Genomic DNA, 23,781 nt, shown 5'->3' with positions numbered 1-23,781 from the left:
GTCGACCTTTCCTTTTTCGTTTTTGTTTTTATTTTCCGTGCTCACGTTGTTCACGTTCCATTTGGTGCATGCTGTGACTGCGGTGATGGGCTTTCTTCTCGTCTCTTTAATTTTCTGAAAAATCATCACTCTGTCATCATTGTTCTCCGTGTTCATCGACAATCATTAGTGTCAATCACAGGAATCCGTAAAAGTACCCCTATATAAGTGTACCCCTCAAATACAGTTGTGCCATGAGCTTTGCAGAAAAGTATTTTGATGAGTATAAAGGTCTGGATTAGAATTGTAATTGTTCGTCAACAAGCGTTTAGAGTGAGGGTGCAGGTCTGTCCAAGCTATGTATGATGTCTTTGTGTCATGAATGTAAACAAAACTTTCAGTTTCATTTTTCAGATTTTCATTTTGCTTTTAGAGGGGAAAAAACAGATATGCACATCTGCATTTTGGCTGAGACTTTCTAGATAGAATTTGATTGTGCTTGGTTGGCTTTCTGTGATGCGTTGTCATCCGTGCTGTTTGGTGGAGAGAAGTCCAGTGGCTTTTTGCTCTTTTCGTTCCAACTTATGAAGTGTTTCATCAGTGTGTCGTGTCCATGATTTCACATCAGGCATGCCATATTGCTAGTCAGAGATGTTATGTAACAAATACAGAGCACTGTGCCCAAATAGTATCTAGAATAGAATGCCTCGTCAGTTCACCCACCGGCTTTGCAGGGGCAGTAGATTAGGCGTTGGGGATTCCGATACTCCCCGCGTGCCATGGCACGTGTCACGATGGGTTGTCTGGTGGTGGGTCGGCTGCCCGTGATGGGGAGAATTCGCAGCGACGCAGCCATGTTGAAAAGTACGTCAGTGCCCCAGCGAATTGGAAAGCTGCATTTCCTGTGATGTCAATACTAATTGGGGCAAGGGATAAGAAGTTGTGTCAATCTACAGATGAGTATTCTGCCCGATTGGAGTGGGAAGGGAAAAAAAGGGGACTGTTATCTATTCGTACATGCTCAAGTAATAACTTGTGTCTTTTGTTTGAAGATTGAAAAGTATGCTTCAAAAAAAGTTGTTTCATTATATCATTTTTTTGAGCGGTAGCTTTCATTGAGAATTGGAGGAAATTTGCAAGAACAGTCTGAAGATCGTGTAAGCTAAAGTCAAGCAGAGTTGGGCATATTTTCTTTTTAGTTCCCCAAGGATAACTCAGGTTGAACAGAATTGAAACAAAGATAAGTGAGAATTTTCTTGACGAGTGAATAACCCACGGGTGTGAGGTATGGGCCATCCACTGCAACCCACACGGAGAGTAGTAATAGTGATTTGGGGAAAGTCCTGTCCCGAACAATGGCCACTTCTTTCCAATCAGTAAGGACTTCAGCCAATCAAGAGGCGCACGAAGTGACGAGCAGACGGCAGGCCGTGCTGTGACATCACTCATCGCAACTCTCCTTTAACTGTCAGGTGACGTCAGCTCCCCCCCCCCACCCCCCGCCGCCTTTTCCTGCGATTAATCCGCAGCCAAGAACGCCAAGTAACAGATGTGGCGGTGACACATGCTTATTGATAGGCTGTGGGTAATCATCATTCAATGGACTTCAATATATAGAGTGCTGATATACCCCAGCTTCTCCTTGTACAGTCGTTAAAAACAGTACATTTTTTTTTTAATGACTGAAGATGGCTCAGTCTTAGAAGACCTTGTATTGTATAATTTAGTGGCTTAAAGGCCGAATTCCAGAGGAAGAAATGGGAGGGAGAGTGACGGGGCGAAGCTTGCTAATGAGTTGGCTTGGCAATTATAGAATATGATATTGGTATTTCTATCTTCCATTTCAACTTAATGCAAATATCCTGTGCTCTCAGTGCCAAAGTTTATTTTGAAAACTAAGTAGAATGAAAATAAAGTGAAGTAAAGAAAGAGAAGGAAATGGAAAAATCCTCAAAATTTTATGCACCATATTTTAAGTTTTGTGTGAAAAAAACTAGAATCATGATATGTGTGAGATAACTTGTGAGAATAACGTACAAACATCACTCAGGACATGAATGAAATACATTTCTTGAGAAGAAGAACAAGAAGAAGTCCAGAAGAAGAACAAGGAGAAGGAAAAGAAGAAGAAAAAGAAAAAAGGAAAAAAAGAACAAGATGAACAAAAAGGAGGAGGGAGATGAAGAAGGTGAAGAAAAAGAAGAAGAAGAATGAAAAGAAGAATAAGATTAAGAACAAAAAGAATGACGAAGAAGGAGAAAAAGAAGAATCAGAAGAAAAGAAGGAAGGAGAAGAAGAAGGGGTACGGGAAAAGAGAAGGAGAAGGAGAAGAAGAAAAAGAAAAAGAAGAAGGAGGAGAAGAAGAAGGATGAAGAAGGAAGAAGAAGAAGAGGAAGAAGAAGAGGCGGAGCAAGAACACATGGTACTTTCATGAGTACAATGTGCAGTACTGCAGTATCAATACGTAAAGCTAAAATTGATAGTAACTTCCTGGTTAGCAGTCTGAGATATATCAGCTGTCCTTGTTTAGTAGAGAAATGAATATATTTCATATACATATATATATTTTACATATATTTCATATGTATGTACATGTAACTGTGTGTATGTGTGTTCACACCACACATGCATGAGTGCTACCTTTAATCCTTGTGCAGTATGACTTTGGAAAGATTTGCCAAAATACATGCTAGTATTATGGGACCGTTTGCAAGAAGTGTCCTCACCTTGGGAAACGTGAGACTAAAATTAGCATAGCATGGAGATAAGATGAGAGCTCATGTGATGTGGATTCATGATATGAAATTTATGGTGCCAAGGTAACACTCTCCAGATAGAAAACACAATTTTACACTAGTATCTGGGAGATGCATTTAGTGCATACAGAATAAGATAGGACAATGCAAGAAGATTCTATATGCTCTGGTGTTGATTGCTCGGACAATTAGAGCAGAAATAACACAAAATGAAATTGCACTGAATGCCATAATTTTCAGACCAAATTTTATTGATTATCAGAGGTGTTGCAGAACTATAGTAGACTATGCATTTGAAGTTCCCCCCTTTTTTTGTGCACAAACGAGTATAGGGTAAAGCGTAGGAGTGTATGAACTGAGGAACGTGACAGTCAAACCGAGTGGTAGTACTGTCGTATGGTGGACAGGCGTGGATTGCGGGATAAATCGATCCTACCAGCATTTCAGAACAACAAGGAACCTCTTGAGGTGATCTTGCTTTCACTTCGCGACTCTCTTCCTGTTGAAACATCCTGAAACAGAACTTTGACATAGCATAATTTGAGAACCAGACCGACAAGGGAGGGGTTGTTAACATTGTACTGAGTTTCAGGGGAGGAACAATAGCTCAGTTTAAAGGACACTTATCATTGCGCCTGGGTAATGTCTCTTTAATGGACTGGTGCCAATTTTTTCCCCTTATTTTTTTTGCGTTGACTCATCTTAAACGGACCCATGACCAGAGTGAGCTTTCGTATAGTCAGAGAAAGAGCAAGTGATATTCTGCATGCCAAATGCTGCATTTCAGTTGCTTTCGAATTCTAAGCCAGTAATATTTCGCTGTATGTAATATTTCGCTGTAGGATAAGTCCTATTTTGCTGGCCCAACAGTCGGTGCTAAAGCTATACTTGCAATGTCATGACAAAATTTGAAATTCAGCTCAGCTAAATTTGATGAATGTGTTTTTCCACTGCTTAATAGAAACCACAACATGGTATTACCAGCACCCATACTGGCAGACACACTTTAATTGCCCCCTCATTAATGTTCTAAAAATAAAGGAGAGAAGTAATGACTAGGATTTCGCTTCCTTACCAGAACGATTAGTATCTAATCAATGCCAGACAGATCATGCTGACTGCAAACCAAAGCATTTTCTGACATACAATGGGACAGAGTATGTGGGACTACACAAAAGAGTGACATTGTGCTGGTAGTGATCATCACCACTTTGTGTGTGTCGGTTAGTCAACAGGATATGTTTCTGCTATTCATCAAGATATATTTTCTTTCTCCTGGTTAGGAATAAGATGAATGTGGCATGTTTACATCCCAGTTTTATGTTTCTCGTCGTTGATCAAATTTTTTATTTTTTTTAAATTTTGTTTCTGTTCTCATTTTTTTTTCCTACCCGATGTTGCAGGCGGTCGCATTTGAGCTTTTGATTTTTTCTTATTTTCCGGTCTGCGATAAAGTTTCAGAGCATATGTGCATCGTGGAAGTTTTGTTTTGGTATGACATACGGCATCATGCAAGCTTGGACTCGTGACCTTTTAATTTGTAGTAGTAAAGAGATGTGCATGAAAAAAAAAAAAGATCATCATTCGAACAGAAGGGAATGCAATCTTTTCTTTACTCTTTTTTTTTTCTTTAAACCAAGACCGATGCGGCTATGATCCATTCAGTTAGTTTTTACGTATGTTTTCTTTCTTGAATGGTTATTTACCGAGATTTTGATGGACAGTGAACTTGTTGCATAATTGTAGAATCGGTTACTTTATTTTTGTAAATGAAGACAAAGAAGAGGAAATCATTCAAGGTAATGTTGAAAGGAAAATGTGTTGCATCATGTGATTTAATAAGGTGATCTGTCTTACAAGAAAAACATGAACAATATGCATAAATATGCCTTCAGCATCAGGCTGAGTAATGATTTTTGAAATGTCAATGTAAATCCCATAAGGCGACGTTCAATTTGAAATTAAATGTTTTGTTACATTTTAACTGAAATCACTATGAGTGTTGGTTTTCCGGATTCCCACGTTGTGCTCATATCTTTCAACATTTTGACACTCTTCACTAACCTGTGTGTGCACAGTTTGTACTGAAAAAAAAAACAAACAAACCCCAACAAAATAATTATGCACCTACTGAAAACTCACCCTCTGCAGCTCTGCAGAGGAAAAGAAAAAAAAAAGAGTGAAGACTGGTATAAATTCTCAGGCAAATTATCAACCATTCTCCTTGTTTTCATAGCTCAGGTAATGGGTCATGACACAGTCTCCCCGTGTAGATCTTTTCTCTTCATGGTTGTTGTCAGTAAATGATGGCAAGACTTTCATTAGCCTGGATTTAGAAAGGGAACCCGTTTTCCAACCCTGGCCAGTGGCTTCATAAGGCATAGTTTTATTCAAGTTTCCTGCATATACACGTTGGGTGCATGTTGTAGTTGTGAAATGTTTGATGACATCATTCGTACCTCATTCAGTAAGAAAAGTGGGAATTATATCGATATTTATGGTTTCATTTTGTGGGGGGGGGGGGGGGGTTGGAAAAAGTGGGATGATCCCATACATGTTTGTGTTTATTTTTTTAACACTTTTCTCATGGTGAAAATGATGCTACATTTGGTGAAATATTCCCTTTCAGTCTCAAATTGTGACATTCCAAAGTGAAATCCCAGATCGTACAAATTTGGAACTGATACTCAGTGCGAATATAATTTTAGAACAAGGAAAGGTCCTCCATTCTTTGAAATAGAATAAAAAAAAAAGCCCCAAACAAAATAAGACAAGGCAAAACAGAAAGAGAAAACTTAGCAATCAACAGGAAAATTGTGGCTTTTTTTTTTTTTTGTTTCTATAAGTCCGCATTTTAAAAAACAAAAGGGCATTCTGACATGCAATGTTCACTTTAGGCAGGGAGGCATTACATCGTCATTTCCTATTGTAGTTAAGCCTTTGTGTACTTGGAGTCCTGATTGGCACAGAAACCCACATAGCCTTGTACATACCATCCAAAATCCATGGCACTATAAGGGTTAATGGAGAAGTTCACTGTATCAATCTTGATGTAGAAGGTCAATTTACTTGTTTTTTGTAATGATAGCAATAGCTTCTTTCAATTGGAAATCTTTCAGTCCAAGTTCATTCCTGTTTAGAAGTGGTATGGTTTTTTTTAATTGTTTTTTTTCCCCCACAATTACCTGTCCCCTTGTGGCACCCTTTTGTACACAGTATGGCTGTGTAATGGTTTTTCCCAAAAAGCTTGAATTTCATTTTCATTTCCTGCTGTCAGCTTCCATATGTTTGCCTCAAACTTAATCATTCAAGTGAGAAACTCGCTTAATTTTGATAAATTGTCGTTGAATATTGATAGAGCTTCAACATCTTCAAATGTTGTTCAGGGAATTTCAATTTGCATTGAGTTTGATTTGCATTGAACACAAAAACATTATCCCATTCCTCATTAAGATCTTGCCCAGTGAAAGTTTTTTTTCCCCCTCTTCTTTGTGCAGCATTTTAAATTATATTTTTCCTGGCTGCTCTGTCTGTTTACTTCTTCATCTACTGAGATCTGCAAATTGGCAACTTTTTTTCCTCCCCCTCTTTATTCTGTCTCTAGCATTTATAATCTCTATGAAATGATTACCTTTCTCTCATTATCAGCTTGCGCCACGTTCCTGTCTGTCCCTTATACGTAGTCTCCTTCATGATAATCATATTTCAGTATAATTATGAAGAATGGAGTATATTCTGCATTAACTTTGATCGATATGTCATAATTTGATATCTTTACTTCTCTGCCTCCTTCTTGCCCCCTTGAAGCCCCTAATACCAGTTACTGTAAAAGTGGATATTTTCGCGAGATTTATTCTTCGCGCTCGGTGGGCTGAGAAGAGTTTCGCATGTGTTTTTAATTCCGTGGAATCAAGACATCAACTACTGGAACATATGGCGAGCAAAAATATTCGCGTGCTTTTATTTTCGCGCTAGTTTCGGGTTGCGCGAAATGCGCGAAAATTTCCACTTTTACAGTACGGCACAAACTGGCTTGGAAGAGGTTTAAGGGAACCAATCCTCTGTCTTTGCCCGTGATAAGATATGATACATTGTTGGGATGGTATAGTTTTGGTTGAGATGGGGGATTCTGATTTTAATATTTTTTGAGATAATTAGAGACCACTTATGAAATATCAAAGAGCATACAATTCTAAAGAGGTATTCAAAGTTTATTTGATGAAAATCGGTTTCGAAATGGCTGAGATATTGAAAAAACGAAGTAAATCTGGATATCTCGGCCACTTCAAAACCAATTTCCATCAAATAAAAGTTTGAATCCCTCTTCGAATTGTATGCTCTTTCGTATTTCATAAGATGTTTCTCATTATCTCACAAGAAAAAAATGTTGGAAACCTGAAGCCCCATCTCAATCAATACCATACCATCCGTTATGATGATGGCTCCCATTATCTTCTTGGGCTTCTCCCACATTAAGTGGTACTCCAGAATCTCAAGAGTTTATCGTCGCTTGGGCGATAAGACCTCGTATCTACAAAATGTCAAATGTTCGGGAGAGCCAAAAAACATGGCGGCCAAAGCACTATAGCGAATGGGATAGCCTTTCTTTGGACATGCCGTGGTGGCTTCATTTTTGGCGTAAGACAGACAGGATTTGGACAGGACATCACTTAACCGATTATTTGACCATTAATCAAAAAAAGTCATTTTCACCAAAATTGCAGATACAAGGTCTTGTCACCCCAGCGACGTTATGATCTTTTTAATTTTTAAGCATTCTTTTGAAATTGATTATGGAAAAGAGTGGGCTGCAATTAATCTCGTTCCTGAAACAAGTGTACATCAGTTTAATAAGTAATTCAGAAAAAAAAAAGGGGGGGGGGTATAGCTGTAATTCTGTTATTTATTCCCGTTTTATCGACAGACATGAGCACTGAATTCAAAATGAAGCATAACTTCCCTTTTACATTTGAAATGTGCACATGAGAGGAGTGGGATAGTGGTTGAGTATAGTCATGTTTACAGAGCTTTGTACTTCACTGATACATCTCTGGCTATAAATTGTGTGGTTTAGAGGCATGTCAATTCTCCGTTACCATCACTGATCCTAGCCTGGCTGTTTCAAGCACACACACACCCCCAATAGTCCCATCAATGTTATAGCCCCCTTTATTTTTTGAACGACCCTTTCAATGACAAAACCACATCATTGGAAAGATGCCATGAGCCATGGTGTACAAGGATGTACCTTGAATAAATTGCATGGGCACTTCATCCATTGGGGGAAAACATTAGAAAACTCTCACACGCATCACGTGCTATCATTGTCATCTAGCACTAGCCCAGAGATGAGAAAATAAGAGTAGAAAAGAAATGAAAGAACCTCCCCCCACCCCCCCCCCCCCCCCCCACACACACACCTACACACACACACAATGCACTCATTTAGTGTCACAATAATGGTATCTCAACAAGGTCGGGGAAACATGTGCTTTTGCTGCGTAGTATCAGATCTATTGTTCTTCATGGCGACCAACAATACCACTCTCATCCCCTTTTTCTTTTCTGTTTATGGTCATTAGGTGTACCGTCTATGTAAATGCTGCGGGTCATAGATTGTAGAGCTTTCTCTTTTGCAAGCCTGTCCAAAGATCCACCACACTTTTTCCACATGTCGTCTGTTGAGAATGAGAAGGGCTTTAAGTTGTCTCGAACACTATGGGTTTTGTGATCAATCACTTAACGCCCTTATCATTCTCAACCGACGATGTGTCATTACACAGTCTGCCTTTGAAACTGCTTTTATTGCAATGTAAGATGATCAATGCATTCCAAAGACTTCCAATTCATTTTTATGGAAAGCTCTAGGGCATTCTCTTCAGTCTGTTTATGACATTAAAGAGAACAAAACTTTTTAATTTGTCAGATGCAGTGGTCTTCCCGAATTGGTGTGTGATGTATTCATTCACTGCCTGTCAATTTTAGGGCAAGAATGGACTCATTTCTCTGTGAGATTCCCAGAATGCCAATGCAAAAGAGAACCTCTACAAAAGGGTACTTTTTCTCTCTATCATTATATGGGATGATATGAACCGGTACTTAATAACGGAATATCTTCGGGAGTATGTTCAGACTACATTAACTACCATGCCTGTTAAATATTATTATGATACATAATTGATTACTCGGGTAGTTTTATGACATCAAATGTATGTATTTATTCAGTTATTAACATTGTGGAAAATTGGGTAATGTTATAATTTTTATGTTCATTAGTCATGGGATATGGTGTTCACAAGTATTGATGGTAAAGTGGATATAAAGGGAAAATCTCTAACATTTGTGCCAACTAAACCCCAATTACCAAGTATTGACGTAACAGAGGAAGTGAATATTGCTCAATCAATTACAGTTTCTGTCCCACCCCCACCCCGCCCCCAAAGAGATCCAATATTTAAAGAGGATTTTTAGATGTGAGACAGTGTATTGCAGGCCTCTAATGAAGTTTATGTGCATAGTCTAAATGAAAACCATTCATGTCTTAATAGTTTGCATTTGTATGATATTGCATCTAGATTTTATAAGCAGACAAAATACACAAGAGCTGAATACTGGTAGATTTTGAAATCTTGAATTAAGCCTTCATTCCATCTCAAAAGTAATGTAAATCCCACTCTATTCCTCACGTGTTCAAGATTCTGTATGCCCTCTTAAAAATTATGGTACAAATGAGAGAATGACAGAAGAACTACGTGAACATGTTTGCATGAAAGATATATCGTAGAAATAGACACTTCAAACGTATATGGTTGGGAGTCTATTCCATTGGTTTAGATTTCTACTGTGCATGTGCGATGAAGTAGGATACGTAGAGAGACTAAGGCAGACTGTTTTATTGGTTAAAGCAGCAAAGGGTTATCACGGTGCTGGGGTGCACTTGTTTCTGTCATTAGTGATCGAGGAAGTTCAAGATATAGTGTGTGTTTGCCATCTTTACACTCTATTCCTTGAAGTTCAAATGCCCCATCCTTCACCCTTCTTGCCACTTGTCGCAGCGATATGTAGAAAAAAAAGAAAAGAGAAACAGAATAGCCCAAACATTCCCTTTCAAAACTCACCCACCTTCACTTGTGGGGTCTGCAGAGCTTCAAACTGCCCTTTGTAAAGCACCCTGTCCAGTCTGTGTGGTATGGTGTAGATTTAGAAAACGGCCAAAACATTGAATGTCTGAGCTTGCCTTGTGCAGTAGAAAACATGTCTTCAGTAGCAAATGAAATTCACTAGATAGAAGAGCCATGATAAATATGTGTGTGTAAAATGAGCTGACATTTTTGAATTGTAATGAAACAAGATTAAGATAATACACATTCTCCTGTCCAATGGTCGATCAGCTGCTACATGTAATTATAATTGCTTCTGGCATAGTTATCATATCAAAGGCCCCAAATTCTCAAAAACACTGTCCTGTATTAGAAACCCATGATAGAAAATCTCAAGAAACATTGTTCTGTATGAGAACTCATTATAGAATCATCTAAAATATGGATTACAGTGCTTGATAGGGGCATGTCTGTATTCAATACTTCTTATTTCTTGCCTGTTGTGAAATGCAAGCCTTTCTCATAGAATTTCCAGAAGAAAAAAAAATTCTCCTCTGTTGAAATGATTGTTTCTAACCTGATTTCTACTAACCCTAACTACACAAGTGTATTAATCTTTTCACTTGTTCTGTTAATAGCAGATTTTTATGCATACATTTTTTTTATTTTTTATTTTTTGGTTAAACAAGTCCTTTTTTGTTGTTGTTGTTGTTGCAAGTCTATCTGTTGATTGAGCTTTGTTGTCTTATCTGCTTGACAGGAGGAAGATACAAGACCTGGAAGCGGAGGTGGTTCATCCTCACAGACAACTGTCTCTACTACTTTGAGTTCACAACAGTAAGTTATGATAGAAGTGACTTCATGAGAACGCAATTGTAGATCATGCCTGGTAACCGCAGTGGAGCGTTAATTCTGTTTCATCAAATGGCATGCAACGCAACAAAAGTAATGATGATGAAAATAGTAATGATTTTATCATATTTTGAAAATGGGCTGGTACAAAGAGTTTGTATAACTATGTCATTAGACTCATATTTTTTTGCCAGTTTTCCTATATATGTACTGATAAATAAATGTATATATTGATATCGATACAACTCACAATGGTGCTAATTTGGGCTCTGACGCCACACTAAGCAGATGGTGTCTGGGCAGCGATTAGGATCGGCCTGACCTTTATGCAATACGTATTTGTCGTACGCAGTGCTCGTTAGCGCGGGGAAAGAGGGGACTAGCCCGAAAGACGTCAGAGAGGGGGTTTGCGGCAGACGGGGCTGCACCTGAGTTGCGGGTCAGGTACCAGCGCGTCGCTGTTTATGATTTCCTGTTTGCCACAAGTCTAGCCGTGACTCACATTGTGCAGACACTGCAGCATGCTTCCTATGGTCCTGGGTATGCTTGCCATCGCAGAATAGAAAAAAAAAGGGGGGGGGGAGAGGGGAAGGGAAAAGGGGAAGGGGGGAGTGGGTTGGAGCCAGCAATAATAGATTTGGAGTGGATACAGGGTGGAGCCAGAGATGAAAATAGAAGGATGACAGTGCACAAATGAGGCAAACATATTCTTATTTCAAACATATGAATTTCATATCAGATTTTTAGAGAAGTAAATACAATGCCTGGTGCTAACTGTAGTTGTATAGTTTTCTTTGGTACAAAGTTTTCTTAGATGCGAGAGGTCATTTCTACTCACAAAGTCTTGCCATTGGATGTGGAGTAGAAGCCAAATTTTATGGAAAATGAAAGAAATGCTTGCCAACCTTTGAACATGTGCGTTGAGTTAGCAGACCATAGGTGACGGAAATATTGAGGAGATGGGTGGGTTGGAAGCGTAATGCGAACATGATGTGAGTGAAATTTTTTTTCTGTATGGCTGACGCAAAATCGTGAGAACGTGTGAGAACTGTCATGAGAATCTCCTAAATATAGCAAGTGGGTGGGTTTGGATGCATTAATGCAAACATGATGTGGATGAAACTTGCCTCCGTGGCTGATGCAGCAGAGCCGTGAAACGTGCGAGAGTCATCGCAAGAATGTGCACCGTTAGATGACGCTGTCTCTCCTTTTCTCCGCCACCAGGACCGCGAACCGAAGGGGATCATCCCGCTAGAAAACCTGACGGTGCAAGAGGTGGAGGACAAAGGAAAGGCGGTAAGTCAACGTTTGTCTCTTCTCAGTAAGGGTGGTCCAAGGATTCCCAGTATATTCAGAAATATTGCCTCAAAGTTCTAATTCCTCATAGCATTAGTAGATGCCATCATGCATTAGCAGTGAACATTTCATCCTTGTCAATCTTTGGTAAGTACACTTGTAGTCAAAGAATTAAATATATGATAAGAAACTTTGACACCTTTTCCATAGATGAGCAATATGAAAAGGTATATTACCTTGACCAGAGTGCAGTGTATAAACTACCTACAATGTAAACGAAAGTGAACATTACTGTATGTCTCAAAATGCATGAAAGGAGCGCATGGCTCTCTGTGAACCGCAAGCGTCAAGTACTAAGTCACACTCTCAACGTTGCCACTGCCCAATTATTCGTTGCAGCACTGCTTTGAGCTGAACACGACGACCAAGAGCGTGATCAAGGCGGCGAAGACCCACGGGGACGGACGGGTGGTAGAGGGGCGTCACACATCGTACAGGATGTCGGCGACCAGCGAGGAGGAGAAGAAGGAGTGGATCCATGCACTGCAGTAAGTTAGCAGGATTAGAATGATGATGATGATGATGATGATGATGATGATGATGATGATGATGATGATGATGATGATGATGATGATGATGATGGTGATGGTGATGATGATGATGATTAGAATGATAAGAGTACTAATCGAAATAATAGTTAAAATGATGACAAAGCCAATGATAATTGAAGTAGTAGGAATCACACTAATAATGATGATGATAATAATAATAATGATTATAATTATAATGATGATAATAATAATAATGATGATGATAATAATAATAATAATAACAATAATAATAATAATGATAATAATAATGATTATAATTATAATAATGATAATAATTATAAAGATAATAATAATAACAATGATAATAATAATAATAATAATAATAATAATAATAATAACAATAATGATTATAGTAATAATAATGATTATAAAGATAATGATGCTTATGATTATGATTATAATTATAATTATCATCAGGATCATAATAGTTTTGATAATGATGGTACAATCAAATTGTCAATAGGAATGCACATGGTAATAGTATAATAGATATAGTCAGTATGTGGTATGTCAAATAGTCTCCTAAAATTCACTGCATTCCCTATTCAGGACTGATCATTGTGCTTCATTTGAGTACAGAACACAATTACAGTGACAGTGAGAGCATAATTCAGGTTTTCTGTGGGAAATAACGAGGGTAGAAGTGATAGGCTGTATGTAAACCAGATCTTAGCACATGCATGATGCCATTTTTCCTGCATAGAAGATTAGAGTGGTTTTGTTTGCAGGATGTCAAGTGTAACATTTTGTGTACTCTTGTGGTAGTCTCCCTCCTGGCTGAAAGCTGCTTGCATACCAGGTGTTTGATTCTTGTGTGAAACCGAAATGCTCAAAACCATTAAGGCCCTTGAGATTTTACCATCGCAACTTTAGATAAAGGAGTTGAATGCTTGAGAGAGATTGACCTTTACGTGATGACCTCGCTCTGCCAACAAAGCCTTGTGCTGTTTTGATTGTCTAGCTTTCAAGTGCTCATTCTACATCATTCAGATGAGTCAGTATTATTTGGAGTGTTCCTTCATTCGCCATCTTGGCAGTTCTTGCTTTTCTGGAGTGCTCTCACATCTCGGTTATTTCAGCTATTCTGATTTTGCCGATGGAGCGAGTTTTTATACATTAAAGTCAAAAGATGTTTGGAAATGCTTAAATTGTGCTGTGTATGGCGGAGAAAGCACACGCATCAACTCACACACCTACACACACTCACATTGCCATACTCACACCATGCATGAAATTGCTCACCGTCCATTGTCAAATATATCTCTGGCTTCCTCATGTGGAAGACAGTTTACTCATCAACTTCCTTTGCCTTGCCAGAGATAAAAAGCAAGTTGAAAGTGGTTTCTTGTGATACATTTTAGCCCGTTGTCGTTAGCGTAAAAAACGTAGCCACAATCGGCACGTGATGGTCCCGTAATGTTTCCTGGCCGTGGTCTGTATTTTCGTTTCCTGGACTAAAAGACCTCCAATTGGCAAGTTGACCTTCCCAAACCCAAACAAAAGGATATGACGGTTGCGGAGGGTGACAGAACGGGGAAATTCTTGGTGGTTTTTTTGTTTTGTTTGTTTGTTTCATTTTTTTTTATTCGATGAGATATGCTGCATTGATTTCGTTTTTTCATTTTTACTTTTTGCACTTTGTTCAAAAGAAAAAAATAAAGATTAAAGGAAACCAAAACCCAAATATAAATGTGGATTGAGTGAAAGCAGCAGTGTTAGTAGAATACATCAGTGAAAGTTTGAGGAAAACTGGACAATCAAATCAAAAGTTATGAATCTTTATAAAGTTTTACTGCAGTCATCGCTGGATAAGGAGACTACAACAGTTGTTGACATCATTATTGGCAACAGTATATAGAAATATAAAGAAGATTCAGCTTATTTTTATTTAATTCTAGCATAATGAAAAAGCACTTGACTTACCACTTTAAGAATGCAGCGGAAATAATATTACCCTTAACATATACCCTTAACATATGTCAGTAACAAGTGGATGGAAGGTGTACTGTTGATTTAAAAAAAGAGAGATTTTGTGGGTTTCTCCTTATGTTTTCTTTATATAGTCCATAATGACATCATGAACTGTAGTAGACTCTTTATCCTGTGATGACGTCATTAAAACTTTAAAAATTAATCGATTTTGCATCGATTGTCCAATTTTCCTGAAACTTCCACTTATGTGTTCTACTAATTTTGCTGCTTTCACTCAATCCACATATATTATTTGAGTTTTGGCTTTCTATCATGTCAGAATAATGGAATTTAAAATGGTGCAAGTAATATTGATTTGTGTTCTCGGGATTGCTGTTAGACGTTTCATCTAGAAGCACTGAAACATACACAGTACATGTAGGAGATGTATTCACATTATTTTATTATGATGTAGTATGTTATAATATAATATGAAATGTATTATGATATATTATACACAGTACATGCAGGCAATGTATGTATATTGATGATCGAGATGAACAGACCAAAAATGTTCACAGACACACACATCCCACTGCTGTAAGCCCAAATAAAGCATTGTGTGTGGATACCCTACTAGGTTTCATGGGAAAACATGAGATCTATAGCCTTGAAAAGTGCTGGCGATATTTTTTTTTTTATGCGGAAGGATATTAATAATAGTGTTTTGTAATGAAATTTAGTATTGATGTTGTTGTGGTAAGGGGAAAGAGGAAGCAACTAGTTTTAGTATGATGTTGGATAACAGCTTATAACATGCCAAGAGCATTTTTCCTGAAACAGGCCTCTAATTAACAACATCCGTATGATTATATCAATGTTGTGAATTAACCGTAAAAAAAAAACCAAGAATTAAAGCTACAGCTGTTGTGCTACAAGCCAATTAAGGCTTAATATGCATACATAAAATGTAAATTTTGCATTTCAATGGGTCGCGTATTATTCATCAAATTTCGTAAGGTACCGGTACTTCTTGTCCAATTTGTAAAGTTTGATTTGCTATCAAGGTCCCAGAATGACTCAGTCCCACATGTGTTGAAGTACACGACTGGTTTGCTCTCCGTTTTACATCAGAAAGACTGTAGTACAGTGCACTGTATAAGTCGCAGTGATTTCAGAGCATACAATGATGGCAATAATTATTGTACGGTTGAGAGAAGGGTATCGCATTTTAATGAAGTAAAGCACTAATATGCGTCTGTGATCTTTGATTCAGACTCAAGTTGTTTGTGTTATGATGGCAAAGAATCAAACAGACTTGCATGTAAACAGAATTGCATGTAATGAATCATAACTGTTCGTTGTGGAGGGTGAAAAATATGTTAATGATGCTGCAAGTGGCTATATAGTCATGATTATTTATTCGGCAAAGTCTCTCTGAAACTGCTTTACTTATCGACAATAACAGTGTGCAGGATTTTCTGGCATCAAAAGTAGGACTGAGGTGAAATTGCTGTAGTTTTACAGTTGCTTGTGCGTCAAAGGCATAATTTACCATTTGCAGATGAAACAAAAACCCAGCATTAGTGCTTTAAAATAGCTCTAAAATGTGAGTTAGGGATAGAAACAACCACTGTAAAAATTTGATTCAGTAAAATCGATGATAAGTATTGTTAAATATACAAAATGTGAACAATAGTTACCACAAAAAATGTTTCCAGACTGAACCGTCTACCATTACGGTTTATTGAGAAAAATACTGATATCTCCTTTATATTTTAGGCTTTATTGCAAATACTTTATATGGTAGGATGTTTTGTGGTACAACAGACTTACGCATATGCAGCAAATGTGATATCTTGAATGTTAAATCACTGCTCCCAAAGGTAAACAGGACCTTTAAAGGAAGTAAAAATGGACCCAAAAACAGAGCAGCATTTACAATTTTACTACTCTGGTTCAGGGATTTGGGCACAAGAATTCCAAGTCAGTGGACGTGACCAAAGGGCTCAGATGAAAGAAGATTTGTTTCTTTACCCAGACAAATGAAGCCATAACAATAAATTGTGGAAATCATAATGAAAAAGACACAGTTCTGAACCCCAGAAATATGGTTTCGTGGACTTAGCAGGTCATTGGCTATCCTTGTCTGTATTAAATGACCATTCTTCGAAGAAACCGTAACTGTGCATACCAGCACGTTTGAGGAAGGACATTGTACCTGAGTGGAGGGAGATATATGTAACATGTGCGAGGCAGGAATGTTTGTGTGTGTGTGTGTTTTCCCCATGTGTTGCCCAAAGCATGAATTATGGGAGACCAATTGAGGCTGTGCTTAGTGCAGGCAAAGTGCTGTGAAGCTCCTTTGGAAACTCTATCCTTCTGCCCTGCACATAGTATAAAGTTTTTGTTTTATTTCCGTCATACTCCTCGAGGTCGTTTTCGTGTTTATTATCCTTTTAATTGTTTTTTCTTGGAAAACAAGTCAAGAAATGAAAGAGAAAAGAGGGAGAGAGAGAGAGAGAGAGATAGAGAGAAGAGAGTTAGGGACTCCGTGATGATAAAAATATGCATTGTCACAGGTAGTAAAATTGAAACTAAAGGCATGTTTGGAAAACTCGCCCATGAAAGAAAAATGTGTATATCCCCTTTGTGGTGGGGCTGTGCAGAATGTTTTTTTTAGTAAGATTTGAAAAACTAGTGGGCTTTCAATCAGTTGTGAAGGGTACTATGCATAGGTTTTTATTATATGATATTACAACAAATACACCACTGTGGAAGCAGTTCCGTGTGCATGTGTGTGTATAGTGGTTGCCCCTCTTGTGATACTTGTAATAGAGCGAAATATGCATTCTATACCACACAACATGATTACAGGTAAGCTAATAGGAAAAGCTGGGCGGGACAATGACAGGCTTGATAGTCCATAGATGTGCCAGCTATTTTTTTTTTGTGTGTGTATGTCTTTTTTTTTTTTTACCTTGTCTCTCTTTTGTCTGACTGCTTGCGGAGAACTTGGCAGCCCGCGATTGAATTTCCTGTTATGTTAATAAAGCAATTTCCTATTGCCAGTTTGGGTTGGGTGTTACTGTCTCCCCTAACCAACAGGTGGAATGCTCCAACAAAGGTGCAGGGAAAGAATAAACAACAACAAACAAAGCCAGAGAGTATTATATACTTGTGCATTCACATATATATGCAAGGACATCAGCCCTGTGGGATCAAGTTCTTCTATCTGTCTTGGGTTTTTTTGGACAGTCATCTGTTTTGGAGTAGGATTGCCAAAGAGCGTGTGAACTTATCACTGCATTGCTGCATGTAGCGTGGCTCGGATGACGTGATCTATTATTAAACTGTGATGCCACTGCGCAAATACCATAGCATCATTTACGACCGCATTCCCCTTTAAACAGAGGTGGGCGACAGTAGTGAGATTGATTGGGTGTAACCCCATTGCTAAGCTGTCAGTCTTGTCATACTGGTGTTTCAACTTAAGAGGAAGAAGAAAAAGCCCTTTTCCTTTGCATGAATATTACACAAGAATGGAAAAAGAATAACTACAATGCCCCAAATCGTCAAGCATTGATTTTGGTTTTCAGTTTTCCTCCCACTAGATTTGACTTCGTCTGCAGTACTTAGTATCAATACGCTCCATTACGATGATTCTATTCAAATATTCCAAGATCTTGAACAGAATGTTGATCTTTGATCAGCACTGATCTTACCGTGAACACAAACATGCCTGACAGAAAAAAACATAACAAGCAGACTATACGTTCCCTACTGGTAATAATTTCCTGTAAGATACATTTCCCCCACCCTATTTGTGTTCTGTTTTCGCTGGCTTTGTCTATGGAATAGTTTTATGGTTTCTCCAGCAGAATATTTCTGGTAGGAACTGATGATCTGTTGGTAAACACTTCCACACCCTTAATTTCCTTTTCTGTCTCTTGGTTCCTCCCCATCTGCAGGGCCAGCATCAGTCGAGATCCATTCTACGAGATGCTGGAGGCGAGGAAGAAGAAAGCATCCCACAAGGCGGAGGCGTGAAGAGACGGGCCCACCGGAGGAGGAGGATGAGGAGGAGGAGGAGGAGAAGGAGGAGGGGCAGAAAGACCCCCATGGGAGAAAAGATGAGGCGGGACCCTGACCCACCCACCTTCCCATCATGCCGTGCTGCCTCATACATCCCCCTGCCCTTCTCTCAAGACGAACCGCCTCCACCACTGGAAGCGTTGTCTGGAGGGGCACACCCCCACCCACCTTTTCTCATCCCCCCTTTAAATTCCTCTTTAGATCTTGCCCAAGATGCAATCAATGGCATGACTGTATCTACATCAGTTGATCCTTTTTCAATTAAGGAGTGCAGGCAACTCTATGCACATATTTGGTTTTCCCCAAATCATTAGTATTGTTGGAAAACCATCAAGAATCAAGAAACAAGAAAGCACTCGGGAGAGTGCAGACTTCTTCCAAGCAGCCCATTTCCACTCATATTGTAATTTCTACCCTACTACGACTAGTGCGTATATTATAGCCCTATGTTCCCACTGCGTATAAAAATTGATTAACAGTCATTATTATAATACAGTGTACAAAAGAGTGATGGTGATACTGAGTAATCTGGCTATTTATTGTGAAGTTATATACACAAATTATGAAAATGGCCCTGTTTCCCAATGAAAAAGAATTATTCAAAGAATTACAAAAAATTCCTGCATCCAGACGGCGATCTGGATCACTACCAAAATGTAACCATCTATTCCTTGTGTCATTATCAACCTTTCCTGAAAATTTCATCCTAATCACAGTTCTGACTTATTGAGCTATTTTGCAAACAGATAGACAAACAAGTCGACAAACAAACCAATGCTGCTAAAAACATAACCTCCTTGCCTGAGGTTCAAAGCAGCAAAGATGTGCTTTGATATCATGAACATTATTATGAAAGAAAGATTTTAAATAAAAAGTGTGTGCAAGTATGGTATAAATGTAAAAGTAGAGCAGCGACCCAAATTTTAATAATGTTTACAAAAAAATCATGTAAAAAGAAATAATCTTTGAGAAAATTTGTGGTATGTGCATAAAGTTTGCTCTCCATATAAAGCTGTAAAGTTGGACATCATTAAATTAACCCAGAATCCACCAGCTTAAAATACCATTGCCTTTGTACACAGACAAGTTGTCTTTGGCATTGAACGAGCTGATACAAATTTGACACTTCCAGTTCGAACTGTCCACACAGGCAGGAGATACTCTTTTCAGAATGGCTGAATTTTCTGTTTGATCTTATTTAGGAAGAGGCCATTCGCAGAGAAGGGCTTTAATACAGCAGGCCATGTTATGATGTTGTGAGGAGTGTAGTTTATCAGGGGTCACTACAAGGTGGACAAGACAGAAAATATGAGAATGAAAGCCAAATGCTGTTTATGCATTTGGAACGATGTCAGGGAAAGGATTTCTTCTGAAGGCCTTTAGAGAATTGTACCAAGTATCACCCAATTTTGCCTGCTTGAAATGTGTTTTTAGATCTGTAAAGGGCAATGGTTGGTGTTCTTGATACTGATGTCGAATCCATATCATATGCCTGAAACGATGGACTCTTCACAAGAAATGTAAACCGCAAATCATTACGTAAAATCCATTTCTTTATATTTTTTCCCCCCTTCTCTTGTGGAATTTACAGAGATGAATCATGATGTAGATTACTGAAGAAATGTTCAAGTTGTATTTCGTGTCATTATGCAGCTCTGGAATTGATGTTCATGTCTTATATAAGATGCAATGTGTAAAGTAGTTTTGTTTATTTTTTTCGTGCTGGCTCTGCACAGATAGGACGCACCTGTTGCATTGTGTAATGCAGAACTGCTCAGATACTTGCCAGGTCTAGTTTGACGTTATGTAACATACTTTGTGAAATTGTATCTGTCTTTTGTTTTGTTTTTTGTTTTTTTGTTCTCTTTTTTATTTTGTCAGTGCGTCCGAATGATGTCGCGCCTTTGACATAAATGTGTATGGATTCACTGTTGTGTGTCAATTTTGACTACATCACATACATGCTTGATGTTGTACATTCCACTAAGAAAATGTAGTAGTGTAGATTACTGAATCAATTGTGTATTTATAGTGTAGCACAGTGTGACAGTGGTCATGTATGCCCCAAGATATATTGTGAAAGCTCTCTGCACATAGTAGGGCCACTGGATGTTTCAAATGGGGGAGGGGGGAGGGAGTGATAACTAAAGCAGAAGAACTGATGTATGCCTTGATGTGCCCTTGTACAGAATTATATGGACAAGCAGAAAGCTACTTGTAATCTATTCTACGAAATGGCAGCAACAGTTTTATTTACTCTAGAAAGCAACCAATTAAAATGAGACAAAACAAAAATGAACCAAAAAAAAAAAAGATCAACATGAGAGTGCAATGTTCTATTGCTGCATAGTGTTACACTTGTAGATTTGACACTCGAAAATTTGCTGCGGTGTTTATATCAAAACCGACGTTCCAGGGTTGATGTCATTATCAAGTGATTAGTTTACAGACTCTATGATGTCTAATTGTCATTCCTCTTTCCAAGAGGGTATTGTTATTATTCCTCTCTTTGTCTTATGTGGGTTTTTTGTCCTTGAAAACTATTTATCAGAGCGGGCACGCTCTGAAAATGTTTCGAACAGTTAGTGTGTGCGAGAGTGTGTATCCTGAATAATGGGAACACCAGAATAATGTTGACAAAGACACAAGTATTGTCTTCCAATTTTGCATTTGAATTCTTATTTCTTTCCCCTTTTAAAAACAAATGATGATAATGTATCGATTGTTTGTGTTTGGTTGCACATAGTGTGGCACAGATTTACAAATGTAGAATCAATGTTGATATTTTTGTCGGAGCACAAAAGGAGCAAAGCCTTTTTTTTCCATTTTCCAGCTTTGCTTTGCCCAGTTCGTGTTTTTCGTAGCTTCCACATTAATGTTACAAATGAACATCTGTGATCAGATCAGAGCACTCACTTTCACGTGTGTCTTGCGTCTTTTTCATCTGCAAAACGATGTGCAGGTGGTATGTAAATGCAGTTTTTAAACAAGTCTTTGGATTGAAGCATAGACATTGGAGCGGAGAAGACAAACAGAATTTAGTTCATTGGAATACACATACTCTAATAACCGCACTTTCATTCATGGTATCAGCAATTCAGTGAGCATACGTCCTCTGTCTGATTTCACGCTATTGTATTTATACACGCACACTTGATATGGAAACACCACCTACTCTCATATTGATGTAATAGAATGGAGCTAATCAATCACACTTTAGTTTGTGTGCATTGTTTAGTGGAATACACATGTATTGATGAAGGCGTTGGTCCAATGAACTTGAGCTGAGAAACAGTTTCGGAAGGGGTGGGGTCGAGACTGATGCATTCCTTTGTTATACATCCTCTACACTGCAATTTCAAACAGGGAGCTAATTGAGATGCATTACTTCATAGGAAGTGATGCAAGCAGTGTGTGTTAACACTTTGAATCTTTCTGCCTTTGATTACCAATAATATGTTCAGTCAAGTAGGGGTATCGCTGGAGATTCTGAAAGTCTGAAGTGCCCCCGGTGATCAGTAGAGGAAGGTCAGTCAATGTTCATATCTTTATCCAATGCTGAACACAGGCAACTATGTACAGATGCATATACAATGGACAGGCACTTTATTCGATGATAAAAAGTAAGTGACAGATCGTAGTCCATTGCAAGAACTAAATTGACTGTAATGTATTCTCTCTTTTAGGGGGCTGTTAATATTTGTCAGTTCATGTATGTCATTCTGAGAGCAGTGAGTACATTTTTGAGCAAGATTGCCAACTTTTAAAGGTTTCAGAAACAAATTGATGAAGAATATTGGCACAATCTAAATATGATGTATCATTGGCGCAGTATTTAACTGTAGCAATGATACCAAAATGTTTGGGCATGAAGTGAAAGGTCGAAAGGTGCTTGCACAACCCTCCATGCCCAAATAAAGCAATATATCACAAGTTTTGTAAAGTATTTGCTGACCACAAAACTGTCTTGCAAAGGAATATGTACTGCCAAAGCATTGCCTACAAGGCTTAATCCCTGTAGAAGGAGGGGAAAATTTTAATTAGGTGTCTTGAGATTTTTAGAGCAACTGTGAAGCCAGACCGACTTGAAGCTGGTAGTACTATGTGAAGCAGGTTTAGTTTATACCTAGCTTTCAATTCAGCCTCTCGCTTATGGAAGCCAATCTGTTTATACTCTGATATTTGGTGTAAAAGGTGGCGTAGACAATTTGAGTAGCATTTGCCATTTCTCAATTGAGACTGCCTTCAGGTTAATAGACATCAGCAAGTGAAAGTATTTGCTATATTTCTCCCGGTCTGCTCTCAGTGTGTGGGAGATCATGAACTTGTGCAAGATGCGACGGCCTGAGCTGTCAAGTACTGTTGTAAATGTACATATTTAATGTCAGTGGATTGAATGTTGCACTCGTATTAATGGCCACTCAATAAGTTATTGTATACAGTAAGCTTCAAGGAATGATGGGAATCTTGACAATGCCTTGCAAAAGATGGTGGCTGCTGTTACATTGCAGCAGAGCAAATCTGCATCATCAGAGGCTTTGTATTGGAAATCATCACTGTCAAATAAAATGCAAAGAAATCAAACTCACTACTCCCTTTGCTTCAAAGTGCCAAGAAGTATGCAAACTCTGTATGTAGCAAGTGGCAATGTGTACAGCCTACCACATACATTAGATAATATCTGAAGAAAAAAAAATCAATAATTATTATGAAATCATGATCGTGTTAATTTGCAGAATACAACATGATCAGTGATGATGTGTTAACATGTGTGCCAAGAGGACGTTGGTCTGGGACAATTCCCATTTACAACAAGTTCCACAAGAATGTGGATTTGCATGTTGTGGTGAATAGAGCAAAGGGGGAGTTCCTTTTGACATGATCAGAGAGTAAAGTGACGGGGGAAAAAAAATCTAATACACCTCTCGCTTCTCACTCTGGAATTGTGCTCTGACTAGATGAGAATGATACAGACATTATTTCTGAAATGAAACGATTAAATTTTGCGCCCATTACAAAAACAGGCAAAATTCATGTTTTCTTCTATAGGTAGATGTCATTGCTATGGAAAAGAACAGCAGAAAACAAAGTATTTGCAAATAGAGTTTTAGTGTCTGTGTTTTGTTTTGTTTTGTTTTTTTCCTCATTGGAAGTCAAGTGTGGAGAGTGATGGTGACAGGA

General features: G+C 38.3%; 1 protein-coding gene across 1 annotated transcript in view; it reads left to right on the top strand.

The window, feature by feature from the left end:
* Window positions 1-23,268, top strand: part of LOC139708930 (cytohesin-1-like) — an 80,122-nt gene extending 56,854 nt beyond the window's left edge. The window contains 4 exon segments of the mRNA XM_071620894.1: window positions 10,596-10,672; window positions 11,912-11,983; window positions 12,383-12,531; window positions 18,477-23,268. Coding sequence (XP_071476995.1) covers window positions 10,596-10,672; window positions 11,912-11,983; window positions 12,383-12,531; window positions 18,477-18,555 — 377 coding nt within the window. The 3' untranslated portion in view covers window positions 18,556-23,268.
* Window positions 23,269-23,781: the final 513 nt, after the last annotated feature.

This window comes from Diadema antillarum, unplaced genomic scaffold (assembly GCF_040938485.1).
Source record: "Diadema antillarum isolate AM-2024a unplaced genomic scaffold, OU_Dant_1.0 seq00001390_RagTag, whole genome shotgun sequence".
Lineage (NCBI taxonomy): Eukaryota > Metazoa > Echinodermata > Echinoidea > Diadematoida > Diadematidae > Diadema > Diadema antillarum.
This window is presented reverse-complemented; position numbering and strand designations above follow the sequence as displayed.